The following is a 17,066-nucleotide window of genomic DNA, read 5'->3' on the forward strand; positions in this document are numbered from 1 at the left end:
GTACCACCATCTCCAATTCCCTGACAGAGGAAATAGCTGGGGAAGTTCGTCAGCCAACACCTGTTGCAGTTGGAAGAGGCCTTCCATCTCCACAGTATTTTCATCTAAGATATTGCACTTCTCCCTACCAGTGACCGCTCACGCCAGAGATGTTTTGTACTCACTCATTTCATCACTCGGCATGTGCACCCTGAGGTCATCCCCCATAGAGCACACACAAAAAAAAAGGGTTAAGGGTTCAGGCTCTCCTTGTTTACACCTGCCCCCAGTCCCAGCTCCTCCCTTTTCTTATTCCAGATGAATCAACTCAAATAACCGACCTTTCACCAGAAGTCGGTAACTTCTTTGAGAGGTGGTGCTTGTCATAAATGAGAAATCCTAACCCCTGGAAAAGTAATTTCTTGTCTTACTAGAGTGGATGCCCAGTGAGATGCATGCTATCAAATCTCCATATTATGCTCTCCATTGCAAGCCCATTACCAAAGCCATCAGGCATCCCATTTTCCCCTGCCCTTTCCCCTCCATGCCTTGAGATCACCTCCAATCTTTCAAACGGTGTTATCTCCCTCTCCAAATCCTCAAACGCCAGTAGTTTCATCTCTGACTTTAATGGGAATCATTAAATCAAAGGGAACACAGATTCTGCGAGCAGGCTGGTATCACTTGCAGCAATATCGGTGTACCTTGGTATCAGAGCTGCCAACACACCTCAGAGGGGCAGGACTAGAAAACAAACCGTGGGAGCACACTGGGGCAGGCAGCTCTGGTGAACAGCCATGGGGTGGGAGGTGCTGGAGTGTCACACCACAGTCTCACGCATGTGCTTCACGTGCTCCTGAGTGTACATGTCTGCAGGCAGACGTCTCAGTGCGTGCTGAAGAGTGGTTCTCTGGTCAGAAACCTGTGTGAGCATACAGTCCCTTGGAGGGGCTTCGGGATCAAAACAGCCTGTTGTTCCCTAGAGTTCAGGGGTCTGAGTGGGAGCCAGAGGGGCTCGTCCTTTGCAGGGAGGGTGGGGAGAACTCCGGAGAAGGTTTCCAGAGGCTGCAGAATGAAAAAAATGGAGAAGGGAGGAAAATGAAAGCAGGGGAAGGGGGGAGAGAATGAGAGAGAATACCATTATTATCACAGGAATAAATCTTACTTCCAAACTTTTCCAAGACACAAACCCCATGGATCCCACTGTTACCTGTCCTTCTCCCCTCCCCTCCTAAATTAGCATGCAAAACTATGTAATTGTTCAACATGGGATAAATGAGAAAATGGGATTACACAGCCATCCTGTGACAGCAAAAACAAACCCCTCCAAAGCACCTTCTGTGATACCGGTGAAACGAAGCCCACAGCTCCTTTGATTTTTGGTCTCAAAGCAGGTATAAAATGATTCCTACCGACTTAGATACCAAATTAGAGGCCATCAAGCATTCAGCCATCCATCCACCTCACCCACCAAATAGCCAGCCCCGAGATGTAACTGTACAAAACTAGTTAGTGACAGCTCCACATCTTGCAAGCGCTTGGTAGCAACAAACAAATGCGATATAAAAAGGGGAAAAAACAGGTGGCTTTTGGTTGTTTGAATTTTCATGCAAGGAATAAGGTTTAGTTTGCTATGGAGCACTGAGCTTTACAGCAATACGCTGTTAAAGCAAGTTTTGAACAGAACCTTTGAACCTGCCTCTTTTAAACAGGCGGCCTGTAAGTTCTTGAAGTATCTCTCCTCCTCAGGGAAAGAATGTGCTCATCAGTAGGATGTCACAGTCTGCCTTGCTCATAAGCAGACTAGAAACTCTTTCAAGGAACTAGAAAAGAACAGTAGGCCAATATATCTCCCAGGAATATTTTCTTTTGCATGATCTTTGCAGCACTTTGGGCAATCAACAATTGCCCTCCTGCACTGTAGTATTGCCATTGTAGTGACAGAAAATGAAAAGGAGCATGATCCATAGAAGCACTTCAGCACGGGGAATTTAGGGAGCTGGAAGGTGATTACCCAGGTTAGCAGGTGCTGGGGAAGGAGGTGAGAGCACAGACCAGGGGAAAGCCCCAGGGTAGCCTGCTACCTGAAGTAGCTATTGCTTTCTTCAAACAATGACACTGCAGGGAATACCCCTGTTTATTATGGATGTTTTCACCACTTACAAGGGAAAAGTTATGAAAGGCTGTGGATGTTGTCTACCTTGACTTTAGTAAGACCTTTGACACCATTTCCCACAGCATTCTCCTGGTGAAACTGGCTGCTTGTGGCTTGGATGGGCACACGCTTTGCTGGGTAAAAAACTGGCTGGATGGCCGGGCCCAAAGAGTTGTGGTGAACGGAGTTAAATCCAGTTGGCGGCCGGTCACGAGTGGTGTCCCCCAGGGCTCGGTTTTGGGGCCACTCCTGTTTAACATCTTTACTGATGATCTAGACGAGGGGATCGAGTGCACCCTCAGTAAGTTTGCAGATGACACCAAGTTGGGTGGGAGTGTTGATCTGCTCGAGGGTAGGGAGGCTCTGCAGAGAGACCTGGACAGGCTGGAGCGATGGGCTGAGGCCAACTGGAGGAGTTTCAATAAGGCCAAATGCCGGGTGCTGCACTTGGGCCACAACAACCCCCAGCAGCGCTACAAGCTTGGGGAGGAGTGGCTGGAGAGCTGCCAGTCAGAGAGGGACCTGGGGGTGTTGATTGACAGCCGGCTGAACAGGAGCCAGCAGTGTGCCCAGGTGGCCAAGAAGGCCAATAGCATCCTGGCTTGTATCAGCACTAGCATGGCCAGCAAGGACAGGGAAGGGATTTACCCCTGGACTCAGCACTGGTGAGGCCGCACCTCGATGACTGGGTTCAGTTTTGGGCCCCTCACTACAAAAAGGCCATTGAATGACTCGAGCGTGTCCAGAGAAGGGCAACGGAGCTGGTGCAGGGTCTGGAGCACAGGTCTGATGGGGAGCGGCTGAGGGAACTGGGGGGGTTTAGTCTGGAGAAGAGGAGGCTGAGGGGAGACCTCATGGCCCTCTACAACTCCCTGAAAGGAGGGTGCAGAGAGGGGGGATGAGTCTCTTGAACCAAGGAACAAGCACCAGGACAAGAGGGAATGGCCTCAAGCTGCGCCAGGGCGGGGTCAGACTGGCTCTTAGGAAGTATTTCTTTGCAGAAGGGGTTGTTGGGCGTTGGAATGGGCTACCCAGGGCAGGGGGGGAGTCCCCATCCCTGGAGGGGTTGAAGAGTCGGGTTGACCCAGCGCTGAGGGATCTGGTGGAGTTGGGAACGGTCAGTGTGAGGTTAATGTTGGACTGGAGGATCTTCAAGGTCTTTTCCAACCTTAATGATTCTGTGATTCTGCTTTCCTGGACCATAGCAGACCTGCTCACACCATCCACTGAGCTGTGACAAGTGCCTGGCCAGAAGGGAAAATTGTCACCCCTCTGTATCACTAATTTTTGTGGTTAGGGGCCCAAGTTGCTGTGGAGTACTGTCTGCATGTGACAATTGCCCTTGTGCTGCTGGGATGGGGTGTGATTAGGATACCCAAGTGGTGAGCAGAGTAACAAGGAAGCACTCATTCCACTGTTATGCACACGCTAAACAGAGTTTGTGTTTCCTTGTCTAATTACCTTAGAAATTAAAATACTACACTGGCTATTGTCTCCATCCTGACAGACAAGGAAGATCATCCTCCTCTCACCCCAAATATCAGCCTCTCAAACATTTGGGCTTTTATCACACATCTCTACTGCAAGTATCAGCACACCTGATACTGCCTCATTCACAAGATCTAGAAAGACAAAAGCTCCCAGCTTCCAACATGTTTTAGAAGGACTGTGTGAAAGAAAGAACAGCTTTGTGCTGTGTTGCACAAGCTTCCCCCATCACACATATACACACACACCTCTTGTGTGTATGTTCACAGTATTGACTCATCACCAGAAATGAGTAGAAATGAATCAAAAAAAGTGACAGTTCCTTGCCTCCTTCCTTTTTAAATTGCATTTGAAATTCTGATTTTATTGAGCTTCATCAACTAGGAGAATTCTGCCAATGACCTGAGAATGGATATCCTTCTGCTGAGAAGACAAAATACAAGCAAAGCATAGACAAAGTGACTTCGCCACATTTACAACACTATCTGCATTCATTTCTGATTGCGTGTATTCGACAGACGTGCCTGACAGTTCGGAGGATAGCTGTCTCATAAGGGATTCAATGTTCCTGCCTCTCCAAGTAAGGACTGAAAAAGCTGCAAATTCATATCTCCGGCAATCTACCAAAAAAACCTAGGGACTTCACATTCCTAAGACTTCTAAGCTAGAAAACAAATGAGGATTTTTGTTTTCTTTTTCGCTCTGTGCTGCCTTTTTTCAAAAAAATTCCCCAAACCTAGGCAAAACTCTTGCTGACTTTTTATTCGATTCAAGCAAAACTAAATATACTTCTTACTTCCTTGTCCAGTTTCTTCACATCCCAGATTTTAAGTTTGGAGGCATGAAATCAGTCCAGGAACAGGCACGTGACTCAGCTCAAAGCAGAACTGTACAAAACAGGAAGATCTTGCAGTTTCACTGTTTTCAAAAACTAAGAATAGCAACTGGATGAAGCAACCCAAAAGGCCTCTTCCACCAGAAGCCTACTGCAAACAGGAAGCCCTGTCTGACCCAGACATCCTTTCCATGCAGATTCTAAATAAAATTCAAAAATGCAGAGCGTCACAGCGGTGAGGCTTGTGCACAAGCACTGCAGGGTAGGGGAGGTTACTGCCAACGTGTCAGGGCTGATGCCAGCAGCCAGGGTGTCCCCTTCACGCTCCCTGCCAGTGAGCCCACAGCCATTTGCAGCCCAGAAGCAGAGCCAAGCAGGCACAGGGAAGACCAGAGTGTGATGGTTCACCATGTTTAAGGATTCCTGCTGGAAAACAGTCTCCCCAGGTGCAGCCCAGCCCCGCAACTTCCTCCCTGCCACACACACTCAACTGGGACACACGCAGCAGTCACTTCTAGGACACAAATCCCAGTCCCAGGCTTGGCGGGTGGTAGCTGGGTTACAGAAAGCAGCTATTACGGGGCAGCAGCAGGAATGTACATTTTGGGGTCTGCAGCTGGCGTGCAGCAGCTGGCGTGCAGCGGCTGGCTAAAAGTAGCTCAGTGTGGAATTTCTCTCTTGGCCACTTGGATCTGAATTTCAAGCACGAGCCACCCTTCTATCTATTTCTGTTCACGTGCGTTGCTCCTCTGCCCCAGCATCCGCCAGGCCCGGGAATTTTTCCCTTGCAGAGTAAGCTGGCATTTTGGAAGAGAACATCTCATTCCCACTCACCGGAAAGTAGTTTGGGGCACATTAAAACAAGATTTAGCCTGTCAGTCCACCCAGGGTGATTGGAGGCAAGAGCTATACCACACAGGGCAGCTTTTTCAGTACCTCACTGATCTGGCTGAGACGAAGCTCAGTAGACACAAGGAGGACAAAGCAAATACTGGGATGAGCTGTGGCAGGCAGAGGGAGGAAGGACTCTGAGCTTTCTACCCCTGCCCAGACCGAGCACTCGCAGGGTGAACAGCAACTCCTTGCTCTCAATCTGCTGTAAACCCTGGAGCTGTTTCTACCCCTGTCAGCATCTCCTGCGTTGTCTGCTCTCTCACCTGCAGACATCTTCCTCAGCTCAATACTGGAGTATCTCCAGGCACAGCTCTACCTCAGGGCAAGCCAGGTCATGCCCCGTGGGGTCTCTGCGGGCACTCGTGTACCACCCGCCAGCCTGGACACCATTTCAGTTTCTCTGCCTTTCCTGAGGGATGGAGAGAGGGCAGGGCAGGGAAGAGCTTTCTATGCTCAGGTTACCGACCCTGCCACAGCATGGTGCAGCTGGTGCCTGGAGTTAAGCCTCTATCCTGCTGCTTTTCCTTAAGAAAAGTCACAAAGCTTGAGCCCACCTCCTGGGATTCCTTGGGGCAGCAGGCAAAAAAAATGCTGCGGAGAAGCAAACCCACGGCAAAAGAGGGCAAAAGGCTGGGGGCCGCTGCTCTGCCTGGACAGTTGCACCACGGGAAGGACTTGCTTCCGCAAGATGGGTACTTACGCGGGGGTCCCGCACAGGGTGAGGCGTGCCTATGCCAGGAGTGCCCTCACTTCATATACTCCCCTTCGCTCACATAGTCCATAAAAGACCCCGGCAACTCAGCAAAATCTTCCAAGACAAGACTGGTGGAGTCCTCACCCAGCAGGTCACTGTCGGGCCGGGATGGCCGGGGGCGCGGAGCTGACGGCGGTGGTGGCGGTGGCTGCGGAGGGGGCTCAGAGGCACCAGCCTGGCCAGAGGCAGGCGGTGGTGGTTCCTCGCAGTCCTCCGGCTCCCCCTCAGAGGAGGCTGGCCCGAGGACGTGGTAGAGGCTGGGCAAGCGGATGTCAAAGCGAAGGCCGAACTTGGCGAAGAGCTTCTCGTTGAGGGAGTAAAGCTTCTCCGAGATGTCGTAGCCCAGGTGGGAGGAGAAGAGCCGGGCAATGTAGCGGTCCTTCCTCAGGAGGAGATACAGCTTCTTCCTCGGCCAGGTGATGAAGCTGCAGTCGGTCTCGGCTGTCAGCGTGACCTGTGGGGCAGGGAGGGAGCAGAGTAAGCCCCACCGCCTGGGCAGGGCTCACCCACCTCAGAGATGCACGCTTCTCTCCGGGGAAGGCCCCCTGCCCCTTTGATGCCTGCTCTCCTTGGAGACAGCAGGGCTGGAGAGCCAGATTGTCCAAGCTGAACAATGGGATAAATCCTTACTCACCTCTGTTTCTTCTCCCCAAGGAGCCGGAAACCAGGTTCTCCTATGTAATCAGTGGCATGTCCTTGTTTAACCTAGCCACATGGCTGGCTACATTTCACCCTCTTGCTTTCAGGTGATGCTCCCTGTTGACACCTGAGCAATGCAGCTCAAAGGAGCAGGGCAGCACAGACATCCTTATCCCTCTACAGAAATGCTACAGAGGGAGGCATTTCTTCATGCCCAGCCAGTCCAAGTTGTCAGCGGGTAGCCCTGTGGCAGGCTGCCAGCCCATCTGGCTGCAGAGTTGCACAACCCCTGCTCTGGGAAGGCCCTGGGTGCAGGAAGGGCCACCTGGAAGGCTTGCCTGGCCACCTGGAAGGCTTGCCTGGCCACCCTGCACCAGAGGGACATCCTGTCTTGCCAGCTCTGCTGGGCGCTGTAGGGCTGAATGGCCCTGAAGGATGTGCAGCACAGCTCAGCAAGAGAGGAAATAAAAGGGTTTTACTGTGTTTGTGTGTAGATAGGGAACTCATTTGAGGTTTTATTGGGTTGATTTTAGAAAATGTTGCGTTTTGCTTTTGAGAACAGAGCCAATGCGAATGCAAACAGAGCCGTTTTTCTCCCTAGCTGTAAAACCAGACTATTAATAATAAAAAACATGACATAATACACGAGTGTATATTGTAATATATAAATATAATAATAAAATATAAGAAACACAGGAAGGCTCAAACTGCCTTAGGCCAAAGAACATCCGAGTGTAATGGAGACACCAGCATGTGAACAAGTGCCGGAGCCAAAATATCCTGGGGGCTCCCTTTCACTCTATATCCAGGGGTCTCCTTGGCCAGCCACCATGGCAGAGGGCCACTGGGAAGCTGAAAACGGCTTGGCTGCATGTGTGTGTCCTTGGGTTTGATATTCAATGCCACTGCCATGCAGGCAGCTGCCTTATGAAAGAAATATAGGAGATAAAACCTGAAAACTTTCCCAGGCTGAGGTGAGCAAGAGGAAGGGTCACAGGGAAACCAAAATGACTAGAATCTCATTTTCCTAACCAGCTTCTGGCACAGCGATCGAAAGCCTCTGCTTCTTGTGAGGGATTAAGTGAGATGTAATAAGAAAACCTGCCTCCTAACCAGGACAGATTTCGCTCATGAATCGCCCCCAGCACTGGCAGAGCCCATAATTCAGCCTTCTGGGGGAAAGTGCCAACCCTGAAACCCAAGTCCTTCAGGCACTGGGAGCCAGCAGTCCTGTGGGAAGAAGACACAGCCAAAGCAGAAAGCTCAAGAAAATCACCTCTCCTTGTAGACTAAGTCACGCTTCTGCCATTTTTCAGTGGGCTGACTTGAAACTGCTCAATCTAGAGAGCCATGGGGAAAACTCGGGCAAGAAAAACCTTCCATGTGCTCCTCCAGCAAAGTCCTAGAGTCAAACATGCACTTTTTTAACCAAATGATTGTGATGCTAGGAATAAGGTTGAGACATGTTGCAGAGTTTTATTAACTACTCAGGTAAGAGGGACTAGTGGCTTAAACAGCTGCCAAAAGCAACACTTCACTGTGGCTAAGCACAGCCATCAAGGGTGATGTCCTGCCAGGAACATGGACTGGTCAAGCCTCACCTGCTGAAGGCTGCTACTTCTTCATGCTCCTCAGTAAGCAGACGTGGGTTTTTCAGGCATTTCCAGCACATGACTGCAGCCTTTCCCCACCTGGGACTCTACCTCCCCATCCTGGTGCCAGGCACAACCAACCTCCCTGACCAGCCCTGCCTTGCAGAGTGGGAGAGGGGCCAAGAGCATGGTGCTGGCACGGCTGGTGCAGCCTGGCACCAGCTTGCTCCTGAGCCACCTCATGCACCGCAGAGAAAGACAGTTGGGAGGTCTGGGAACATTCAGTTCCAAAGAAATTAGCTCAGAAAATGCTGCAGAGGTCTTTGCAGGTTACATGCCATCCAGGTGGCCATTTCCCTGCCAGGAGCACCAAGCAGCCATCGTTCTCTCTGGTCGACTCTCAGGAAAATGCAGTTCAGGAGCTAGTAGCAATCTGCTGTCAGATTGAAGCTCTGTGCAAAACACAAGATACCCTCACCCCTAGTACAGCCATGCTGTTGTTGCCCTCTCTACCCCATTATCTTGGCCTGACATCCCTATTTCTTCTCACGAGCTGTGGCCCTGTGCCGCAGCCACACGGTCAGATACCTCCTGGAACTGTTCCTCTTGCAAGACCATAACCACTGGCGATGGCACAGCTTCCAGAAGCGACCACCACGACCCTTTCACACACAGGCCAAATTCAGACCCGAGGAAAGCAGATTTGGAGGGTTGCCCTGGTTTAACCAAGTCTGAATGTTGCTGCCCTCATGTGAAAGCATCATCATTCCCTCATGACTGTCCCACACTCCCAAGGGATTAGCAAAATCCCTCCTCATATGCCCTAACCGACATATTCTAGATTGATTTCCTGACAGGGATCAGCCTGTCCTGGGATGTGAGTTAAAGGCAGACAGATGTGGACCTAAGTGATCTCCTCCAGAAGGAAAGCCAAACACATACTGTAGGGTGTTGACAGCAAGAGCAAAATCCTTTCAGTTGCAGTAAATAAGAATTTGTCTGGCCTCTCAGCAAAGGATTCTTCTGCTCAGAAAGAACCATATTTGGGTGTGAATCATCCTTTCTGCTTCTCCATCCCAAACACATCATCGTCAGAAACTTCTTTGAGGAACAGGATATATATGGATTTACATCCCTGCTGCAAATTGCCGTGATGCTGGAACGATGCACCCTGCTAGCAGTGTGTAGGGCAAATGCATCAACACAGGTACTAGGGAACGCTGTGCTGGCAGAAAGCCAGCAATCTGATAGCCCATCTCCCTGCTAAACTGGAAGGAGCACCACGTTCCACCCTCCCTGCTATCAGCTGGTAGTAGGAGCACGCATTGAGGTCTTCTGAGGAAGGTAGAAAAAAAAATCAACACACCTGATTGCCCCATCCTGTGGTGGCTAAAGCATGAGGAAGGGGAGGAAAGTGTTCCTTTGAATTGTATAATAAGCCCCCTCCGTCCCCTTCTCAGACATGCAATGAAGCAGCAAGGAGCGAAGCTGGGCTGCTGCGGGGCTGCACGGGGTTACCTGGAAAGTTCCTTCCTCAGAGGGTCGCAGTGACTCCCATTCTGGAGAGTCCAGGAACTGGTACGGAAAGACGTAGTGAAGGAATTGTCCGTCCTGGCTCACTCGGACCCTGCAGAGAGGACAAGTGAGGAGCACAGGCTTAGTCCACAAAACAGATCATCACACGAACCTGATCAGCTCACACAATGTGCAGGCAGCCGGTCCCGCCAGGGAGGAAAGGATTTCTCCTCATCTCACGTGTGTCTCATACCCTCTCCGGGCTGGCTGCAGATGCTCCAGTCTATGGGGCTGTCCACCCTCTCTCTGCAGAAAACAATATCTGCTCCACTTCCCCATATTCCATCTGTTTTCTGTTTCCTGCTACAAAGCCAGCCCTCGCAGGTGCAATGCTTGATCCTAAACCAGGACTTCTCAGCCTGCAAGTCTGCTGCTGCTTTTCAGGTACTTCTAAGGCAGCCTGTGGCTCTTCGTACTTGCATCTTTTTCCTGTCCCCAGGGTTGCACACAGGCATTCCCTGTCTTGATGCTGGGAAGCTGTTACACCCAGAACCCCCCAAAATCCCACTGGCCATTGTTCCCGACACATCACACTGTGAGCTCCTGCTGCACATTACGATTCAATCTCTCTTGGCCTCCCAAGTATCCCTTTCCCCTACTTCTACTACAACTGCCTACCAATGTCAAGGTTGAACTTGCACCCAGCTCTGCTGTGGGAGCAGAGGAGAGCTGCACAGGCCTGGGGCAATGCCAGGGCACTCTGGAGCTCTACTCGTAGTGCTGCACCACCAGATTTGGGGTCTCTTGCCTCCCTATCACCATGTTCCCCCCGTTGTACGTTGCTCAAAGGCAATTCTTGCTTTCAGGAGTTACAAGCCTCAGTTCACCGTTGGCTTTCAGTCAGCTGGGAGTGCTGCCTGGAAGGGTCAGGGATTGCAAGGCAGGTTTCCTGATCTAGGCATGCTCTGCACTTCCAAGCCCCCCTTATTGTTCAGTTTAAGGGGGGGCACCACTATATTAGCAATGCTCTGCTGGGTCAGCAAGGACCTCACAAAGCAATAGAATGGCAGCAGGAAATGCAAATCAAATCCCATCTCCACAGAGCATCCTATACCAGCCAAGATGCACACTTCCCACTGCAAAAGAGCAGACAACTACCCCGCCAGCACTGGCTTACTGTTGCAGCACCTTCCTGTCCACCGAGCAGCATCAGATTATCCAGTGCAGGGCAAACCAGCACAGACTCTTCTCCACAAACGTGACTTGTGGATATGGTAAACTTTACAGCAAGCTGCTCAGCACAGACATCTGGTAAGGGGAAAGACACCTAATGGAAACATGTACCCAATTTCCTCCCAGTGCTTTGCCATTCAACACTGTTCAGTGGTCCCAGGATGCTCTTAACACATCCTAGAAAATGGACAAACACCAAGAAAAGGAAGTACAACCCTTCTTCTTTACACACCCCCCCCTCACCCTCACCAGAGAGGGTGGACCACCGCAGTAAAACATGAGTCCCAGGTGATGCTGGGCTTGTCTTCCCAAAGGAAAACCTTTGTGACACACCCTACAGCTCAGCACTGCTCCCATTTACAGATCTCCTACCTTTCCCACTCTCACGCGACATTAGTGCCAAGTGCCTGGCAGCAGCTGGGAAGCCAATATCATTACTATTTGCATGCATTTGGATTTTGCAGCTCATTAAGAGCTATGCTTATAAAGGCATGCCACAGGATCTCAGGTGAACAAATGCCAACACTCCATCAGCACAGTTCACTCAATAATCAAACCCCCAGTGCGACTACCTAGAGGTCCCTGAGGTCCTCCTTGGTGGTCCAGAGGAAGGAACATCATGAATGCATGACAGCACAGGGAAAGAAAGAGGCCTGATGAGGCAGGATCCACCACAGGAAAGCGCTCTCTCTTTTTACAAAATGACTCTCAAAGTGAAAAATTTCAGAGCCCTGAGGGTTAATGTGTTGGAAACAGGGGTGGAATCTCTTCCTGAACACTTCTGGCCAGGGAGAGAAGGTGAACTGAGGACTTGGTGTACTGGGTGCACAGCCCTTCGCATCACAGAGGTATGTCTGGTACCCCCCCGAGACCACAGGTCCAGGCACACTGCCTTCCTGCCTTGAGAAACACTCTCATGGCCAGTCTGCTCCCATCAGAAATAAGATCACTTTAAAATGACAGAGAAAGAGGTAAGGATTCCCCAGCAGTATCACAGGCAAGGCTGAGCTGGCCGCTTCACCGCGCATAGCTTGATTCTGCAAACTGTTCCCTGAAATATTCTAACTTAGGAAAACAAAAGAAAACAAAAACAACCCCCAAAAGCAAATTACCCCCCTCCCCAACAAACAGGTGCATATCTCAAAGCCCTTTCAGAGGAAGGAAACAGTCCTCACCCCAGTTTCTAAGAGGGTGAAAATTCAATAATAAGCCACCAGGCTTTTGCTGTCAGACTTTGTCCAGAAACCGGAGAGCCCTTACCTGCCAGACAGCAGCAACGACAGGCGGTCAATGGGCGTCTTGCCCTCCACTGCATAATTCTGGTCTCTGACTAGCGACTGCACTTGCTCTTCGCAGCACTTCACAATTTCTTTGTAGACTTCCAGGGGCACCTGCAAGGGCAGGTACATGGTCTTGTAGAGGAGGTCAAACTCTTCCGGGATGGTGTCTCTGCGGAGCCGGTAAACCAGGTGAGCCAGCTGAAGCAAGCAGGCAAGGGCGAGCAGCATGTTCCAGACGAAGATATCCAGCCCGCAGGCGCTCAGCCAGCCCCACAGGGCATAGCAGAAGTAGCCTGGGGCCAGGAGGCCAAAGATATAGAGGGACCCAAAGATGCCACTTCCCCCCATGTAACCCAGGAGGACGATGCAGCTGGCCAGGTGGTAGGCTGCTCCCTCCATAACCTCCTTCCAGGCATCACACACCGGAGGCTGGAGAACAGCCTGGTCCCAAGAAAGGCTGCTTGCGCTCATCCTTCCCCACTCCCCACCCTCCCTGGCCTTCCTGCGCTCGGAAGGAATTGTCATACACAAAGGGTGCTGCAGAGGTCTGAAACCAGAGCTGCTGGGTAGCTGTTCCTCCTCCTCCTCTTGAGCGCTGGCAGGTCCCACAGCAGCGTGCTTCAGAGTGACATGTTAAAGCGCCGCCGAACGTTTTCGCACCCGAAAAAATCCCAAAAGGGCTCGTTTCTCCTCTTTGTGGCTCACAAACAAGCAGCTGGCCCTCTCCTTAGCCACACCAGCGAGAAAAGGAGCTGGCAAACAAGAGGTGAAAAGAGCTCAGTCAAAGAAAGAGTAGAGGCCATTAGCTGTAAAACTCGCAGGCAGGACAGAGATCTCGTTGCGCTGCCTCTCTCGCCTGCCCTCCGGCAAATGGAAAGAGCGACCGTGAGAGAGCAGTGGAGGGAGCTGGTGTTGAGTGTGGAATGTGTATCACTTGGCAGCGGAAAGGAGAGAGACCCCAAATGGATAACCATGTTTGGAATTGAAATCCAAGGAGCAAAAGCAGCGAGGAGAACAGAGAGCAAGCATGCACCCGCTACTTAACATAACTCAGGCGGCCAGATAAGCCCGGCGCAGCGCGAGGCGGGGAAAGGAGAGGGGAAAACAACCAGCTTATCACACCCAGCTCCGGCCACGCGCGGGGCTCCACACCGCTCTGCGCTCCTGCAAGAGAGTGACTTTCGCCCAGCACAAAAAAGGAAAAATGTCACCCCCTTCTCCCGCTGCGACTTGTAGCAGTGGCAGGGACTTGGCAAAAGAGAGGCTGGTTCTCGAGAAATGCTTTCCAGGCCCTGCAGCACAGCCTCCCCTTGCTCCAGGGAGCTCCAACTCGTAGGGCGTTTCAGACCAAGGGGCACAAGGTAAAGCTCTGCATGGACAGACAGTTGCGATGGGAAGGGATAAAGCTCGAGTAAACGAGGCACTGGGAGCCAGCTTCATCTGTCACAAAGGGGACTATCCTGCCTAAAACTTTGGGAGTGCAACACTTGGAAGCGTGCTTTGCGGGGAAATCCTAGTTCAGGGAGGATTCTCCCACCCTAGGATTCTCCCACCCCAATGGGCTCTGTTGGGAGGCATCCTTGGGAAACGTCATCTCACATTTTTGCTTTTTTTACAGCTATTTGGAACCCCCCAGACCTTCATTTAGCACACAGAGGAAAGCAAACACTTTCTGCTGGGGTAACCCGGGACACAGGCACGAGAGGGACCCGCTGAGTTCAGTCTTCCGCGGTCAGCTACCGAAAAGATGCATAAATGCAATTTCTCCCCTGCTTCGAGTAACACAGCGGCAGGATCTGCCCCGCTGCCAGGAAGCAGTTGCATTTCAGGCATTGACGCAACCCGCACGGTCGGACGAGAGTCTGAAGTCAGCCTGCCTGGGTCAGTGGAGTAGAGGTAGGGTTTCAAGGGTGCTCATGTTTCAGGCCGAGCTTGCAGCTGCCCTGCCTGACATGCCATTCCCATTGGCACCATTCACTTAAAGACACAACTAGTTGCCTCTTCTACTAATAGTAGCTCTGGAGGAACACTGTCTACTGGGCGAGGCTGAAGCAATGCTTTATGGCAACCTGAAAGGATTCGTCACGGTCTTGGACCATCTATCTCTACAACAATTAGTCCACGTGCAGCGCGGAGCAGTACGGCTCCTAAGAGCAGCCAAGGCTGTGCCACCTTGACAGGTTTGCCATGAGGGAAGGAAACAAGACAAATTAAGCTTTGCACAGGGCGTGAGCACAATCCACTCAAGAAAGATGCTCTCCGTTAAGGGTGAAGTGAAACAGGGAATCTTGTCTCCAGCTGTCCCTTATTTAAGCGAAGAAATAAATCCTACTGACTGAAGCAGAACAAGGCTCAGCTGCAAGAGGTATGGGGAAATGAAGAACTTCATTTTTCTTGACCTTCTCTGCAAAGAGGGAAGGATGATCTTATAGTCAAAGCACTACAATAAAAATCTTGGGAGCCAAGTGCTGTTTTTCATACCATTGCCATGTACTTGGCTAGATGATCCCAACAACAACAGGTCTACCTTTAGGCCTCTGCAAAAAAAAAAAAAAAAAAAAATCATTATAAGAGGCCCTCTTTCCAAGATAGGCTGACATTTGATATAATGGGGAGTTGGGATATCAAGATTGGGAACGCTTATGATACTTTATCTGATGCTTTACATCAGATCTGTGAGACAAAACTGAACTGCTATGAATAGCAATGTAGAGGAAGCATTCCAAGAAGCAACGCTGCAATTTCTACCACCTTTCCGTACCACCAAAAAACTTTTGCAGCAACATTAAAGAAAGTAACAAAAAAAAAAAAAGTTCTTAATTTCACTCCTCAGTTAGGTAACTTCCTGAGCTAGAAAATACTCTGGAACACAAATGTTAATGACTCATTAGGACAGGGAAGGTGCTTCCGCTGGCTCCTTCCAGAACAGGGAGAGTGGCGTTGCAGTAACCCCAGAGGCGCACGCTGGGGTCGCAGAGCTGCCAGGGCTGGCGACGCGGGCGAGGACGCCCATTGTGACTTCCCTGCGGAAGGCAGACAGGAAGCTTTAAACCCACAGCAGGAACAGCACAAAGCTCTCCTTAGAAACTGTACAACTTTTCTGCTGGGGCCGAATGTGACTTTGCAGAGAGAATTAAGCCTTTTAAAAAGTAGATCTCTGAGCATACTCTAGAGATTAGGTGTCTTCAGGCCCAGTTTTTAAAAGGAAGATTTGTAAAGCAGTTGAACCACCGAGGCTCAAATCTTCCTTTCTCCCTTGAGAGTACTGTGGCCATACAGACCGCCTTCCCAGTACTTTCAATTTTCCACCCATCAAGAGTTCAAAAAGCTCTTAATTTTCCCAAGAGAAGTTTTATTTTCATGCCTTGCCTTGAATTAGAATACATGCCTTCCATCCAGGGATGCTGGGGTTCATCCGAGATAAGCGTTCAAAAGCCAACACTGATTCAAGGGAAAAGCCACACCAATATTAAAAGGGAGATACCAAGGCCCAAACCAACTTGGAATCAAGAGAGTGAGTGCACAGAAAACACCTGAGCAGCATTAAGACTCCTCCCTGGAAGGCAGCACACAGGCATTACAACAAAAGGAGACTGTGAAGAAGAAAAATAGACATGTCAAACTTTTCAGCACTCAAACTGGCAGTCTGTAAACAGGTACTCTGCTGATTTTCCCACTTAATACTGATTCAACCAGTATAATATTTATACTTAACATTACTTAATATTTAGCCCCATGTGATGATGTAAGCCAGGTGCAGCCTGCACCACATCTGCCAAATAAATCCTCTGTCCTTGAGAGCAGCACCGCACTGAGAGATTATCAGTCCCAAATTTCACAGCAGCTAGATGACTATTTTGCCCATCCTCAGGAAGGCTACAGGTTCACTGCTGATCCCGCAAGCTGAAAATTAGCCCAGTCACCTGTGTCGAGGACACTAAGACCTTGGTGGCTTCAAGTCAGAAAGGGCATAATCAGATCTCACCTTTTAGATTGGTTAGACAGTGCATTGGTGGCATTAGTCTGCGAAAGTGTTACTTACACACTAATAAACCCCGTAGCTCCAAAATATCCTGCTGATGTTTCAAGTCACATTCGATTTACAACTGTTGGGAAAGGTCTAAAGCCTGCTCCAGACAAGCTCGTGGTGAGTTACAAAGGGACAAAGACGGTGTGTACCATATGGAGTTGTACTCTATAGTTCATCAGCTTTCCTGCTATCACCACGTGCCGTGCCCTCGCAGGTACACCCAACACCCTGCGCAGGGCACTGGCTGTCACCAACTCCATCGTGGAGCAGGAACACAGCGCCAACAACTCCCCTGCACCACATCAAGCCCTGAATCCGCTCCACAGGAATCCTGGAGTAACAAATGTAGCCGCTCAGCAAGAAGTATGATTTGAATATGAGGTTCTCCCAAATTGTCCAGTATCCTTTCTGTACCTGTTGCACACAGGTATCGCAGCATCCCACTCATCATCTTCCTGCCAAAAACTGTCTAAAGTATCTACCATGCTTCTACCTTCACGCAGGCCTAGATGTGCCATTCCTTAAGTGTATAGAATTTGTGTAAAATTGCACAGGGACCTGTTTTTATTTTTCTTGACCCGATTTAAACAGCACTTCGTTCTCACTTGACCACTGCCAACCCCTGCCCTGCTCTCTGCTCTGTGGCACCATTTCCACAGTTGACCCAGACTG

The 17,066-nt window shown here is 50.4% G+C and overlaps 1 protein-coding gene across 3 annotated transcripts; it reads right to left on the reverse strand.

The window, feature by feature from the left end:
• Positions 1-589: 589 nt before the first annotated feature.
• On the reverse strand, positions 590-12,889 carry POPDC2 (popeye domain cAMP effector 2). Of its 3 annotated transcripts, none has more exons than XM_074853296.1 (4): positions 12,345-12,889; positions 9,855-9,963; positions 6,052-6,559; positions 590-1,044 (listed from the first exon to the last, which is right to left on the reverse strand). In XM_074853296.1, exons 1-3 carry the CDS (start codon positions 12,887-12,889, stop codon positions 6,098-6,100), a joined length of 1,116 nt encoding a protein of 371 aa, XP_074709397.1. In that variant the 3' UTR covers positions 590-1,044; positions 6,052-6,097. The 3 variants fall into 3 exon arrangements, with proteins under 3 accessions (XP_074709397.1, XP_074709413.1, XP_074709404.1); XM_074853312.1 differs by having other exon boundaries at positions 6,190-6,559; positions 12,345-12,880; XM_074853303.1 differs by lacking the exon at positions 590-1,044 and adding an exon at positions 3,943-4,509.
• Positions 12,890-17,066: the final 4,177 nt, after the last annotated feature.

The sequence above is a fragment of the Strix uralensis genome, chromosome 2, assembly GCF_047716275.1.
Source record: "Strix uralensis isolate ZFMK-TIS-50842 chromosome 2, bStrUra1, whole genome shotgun sequence".
In the NCBI taxonomy this organism is placed as follows: Eukaryota; Metazoa; Chordata; class Aves; order Strigiformes; family Strigidae; genus Strix; species Strix uralensis.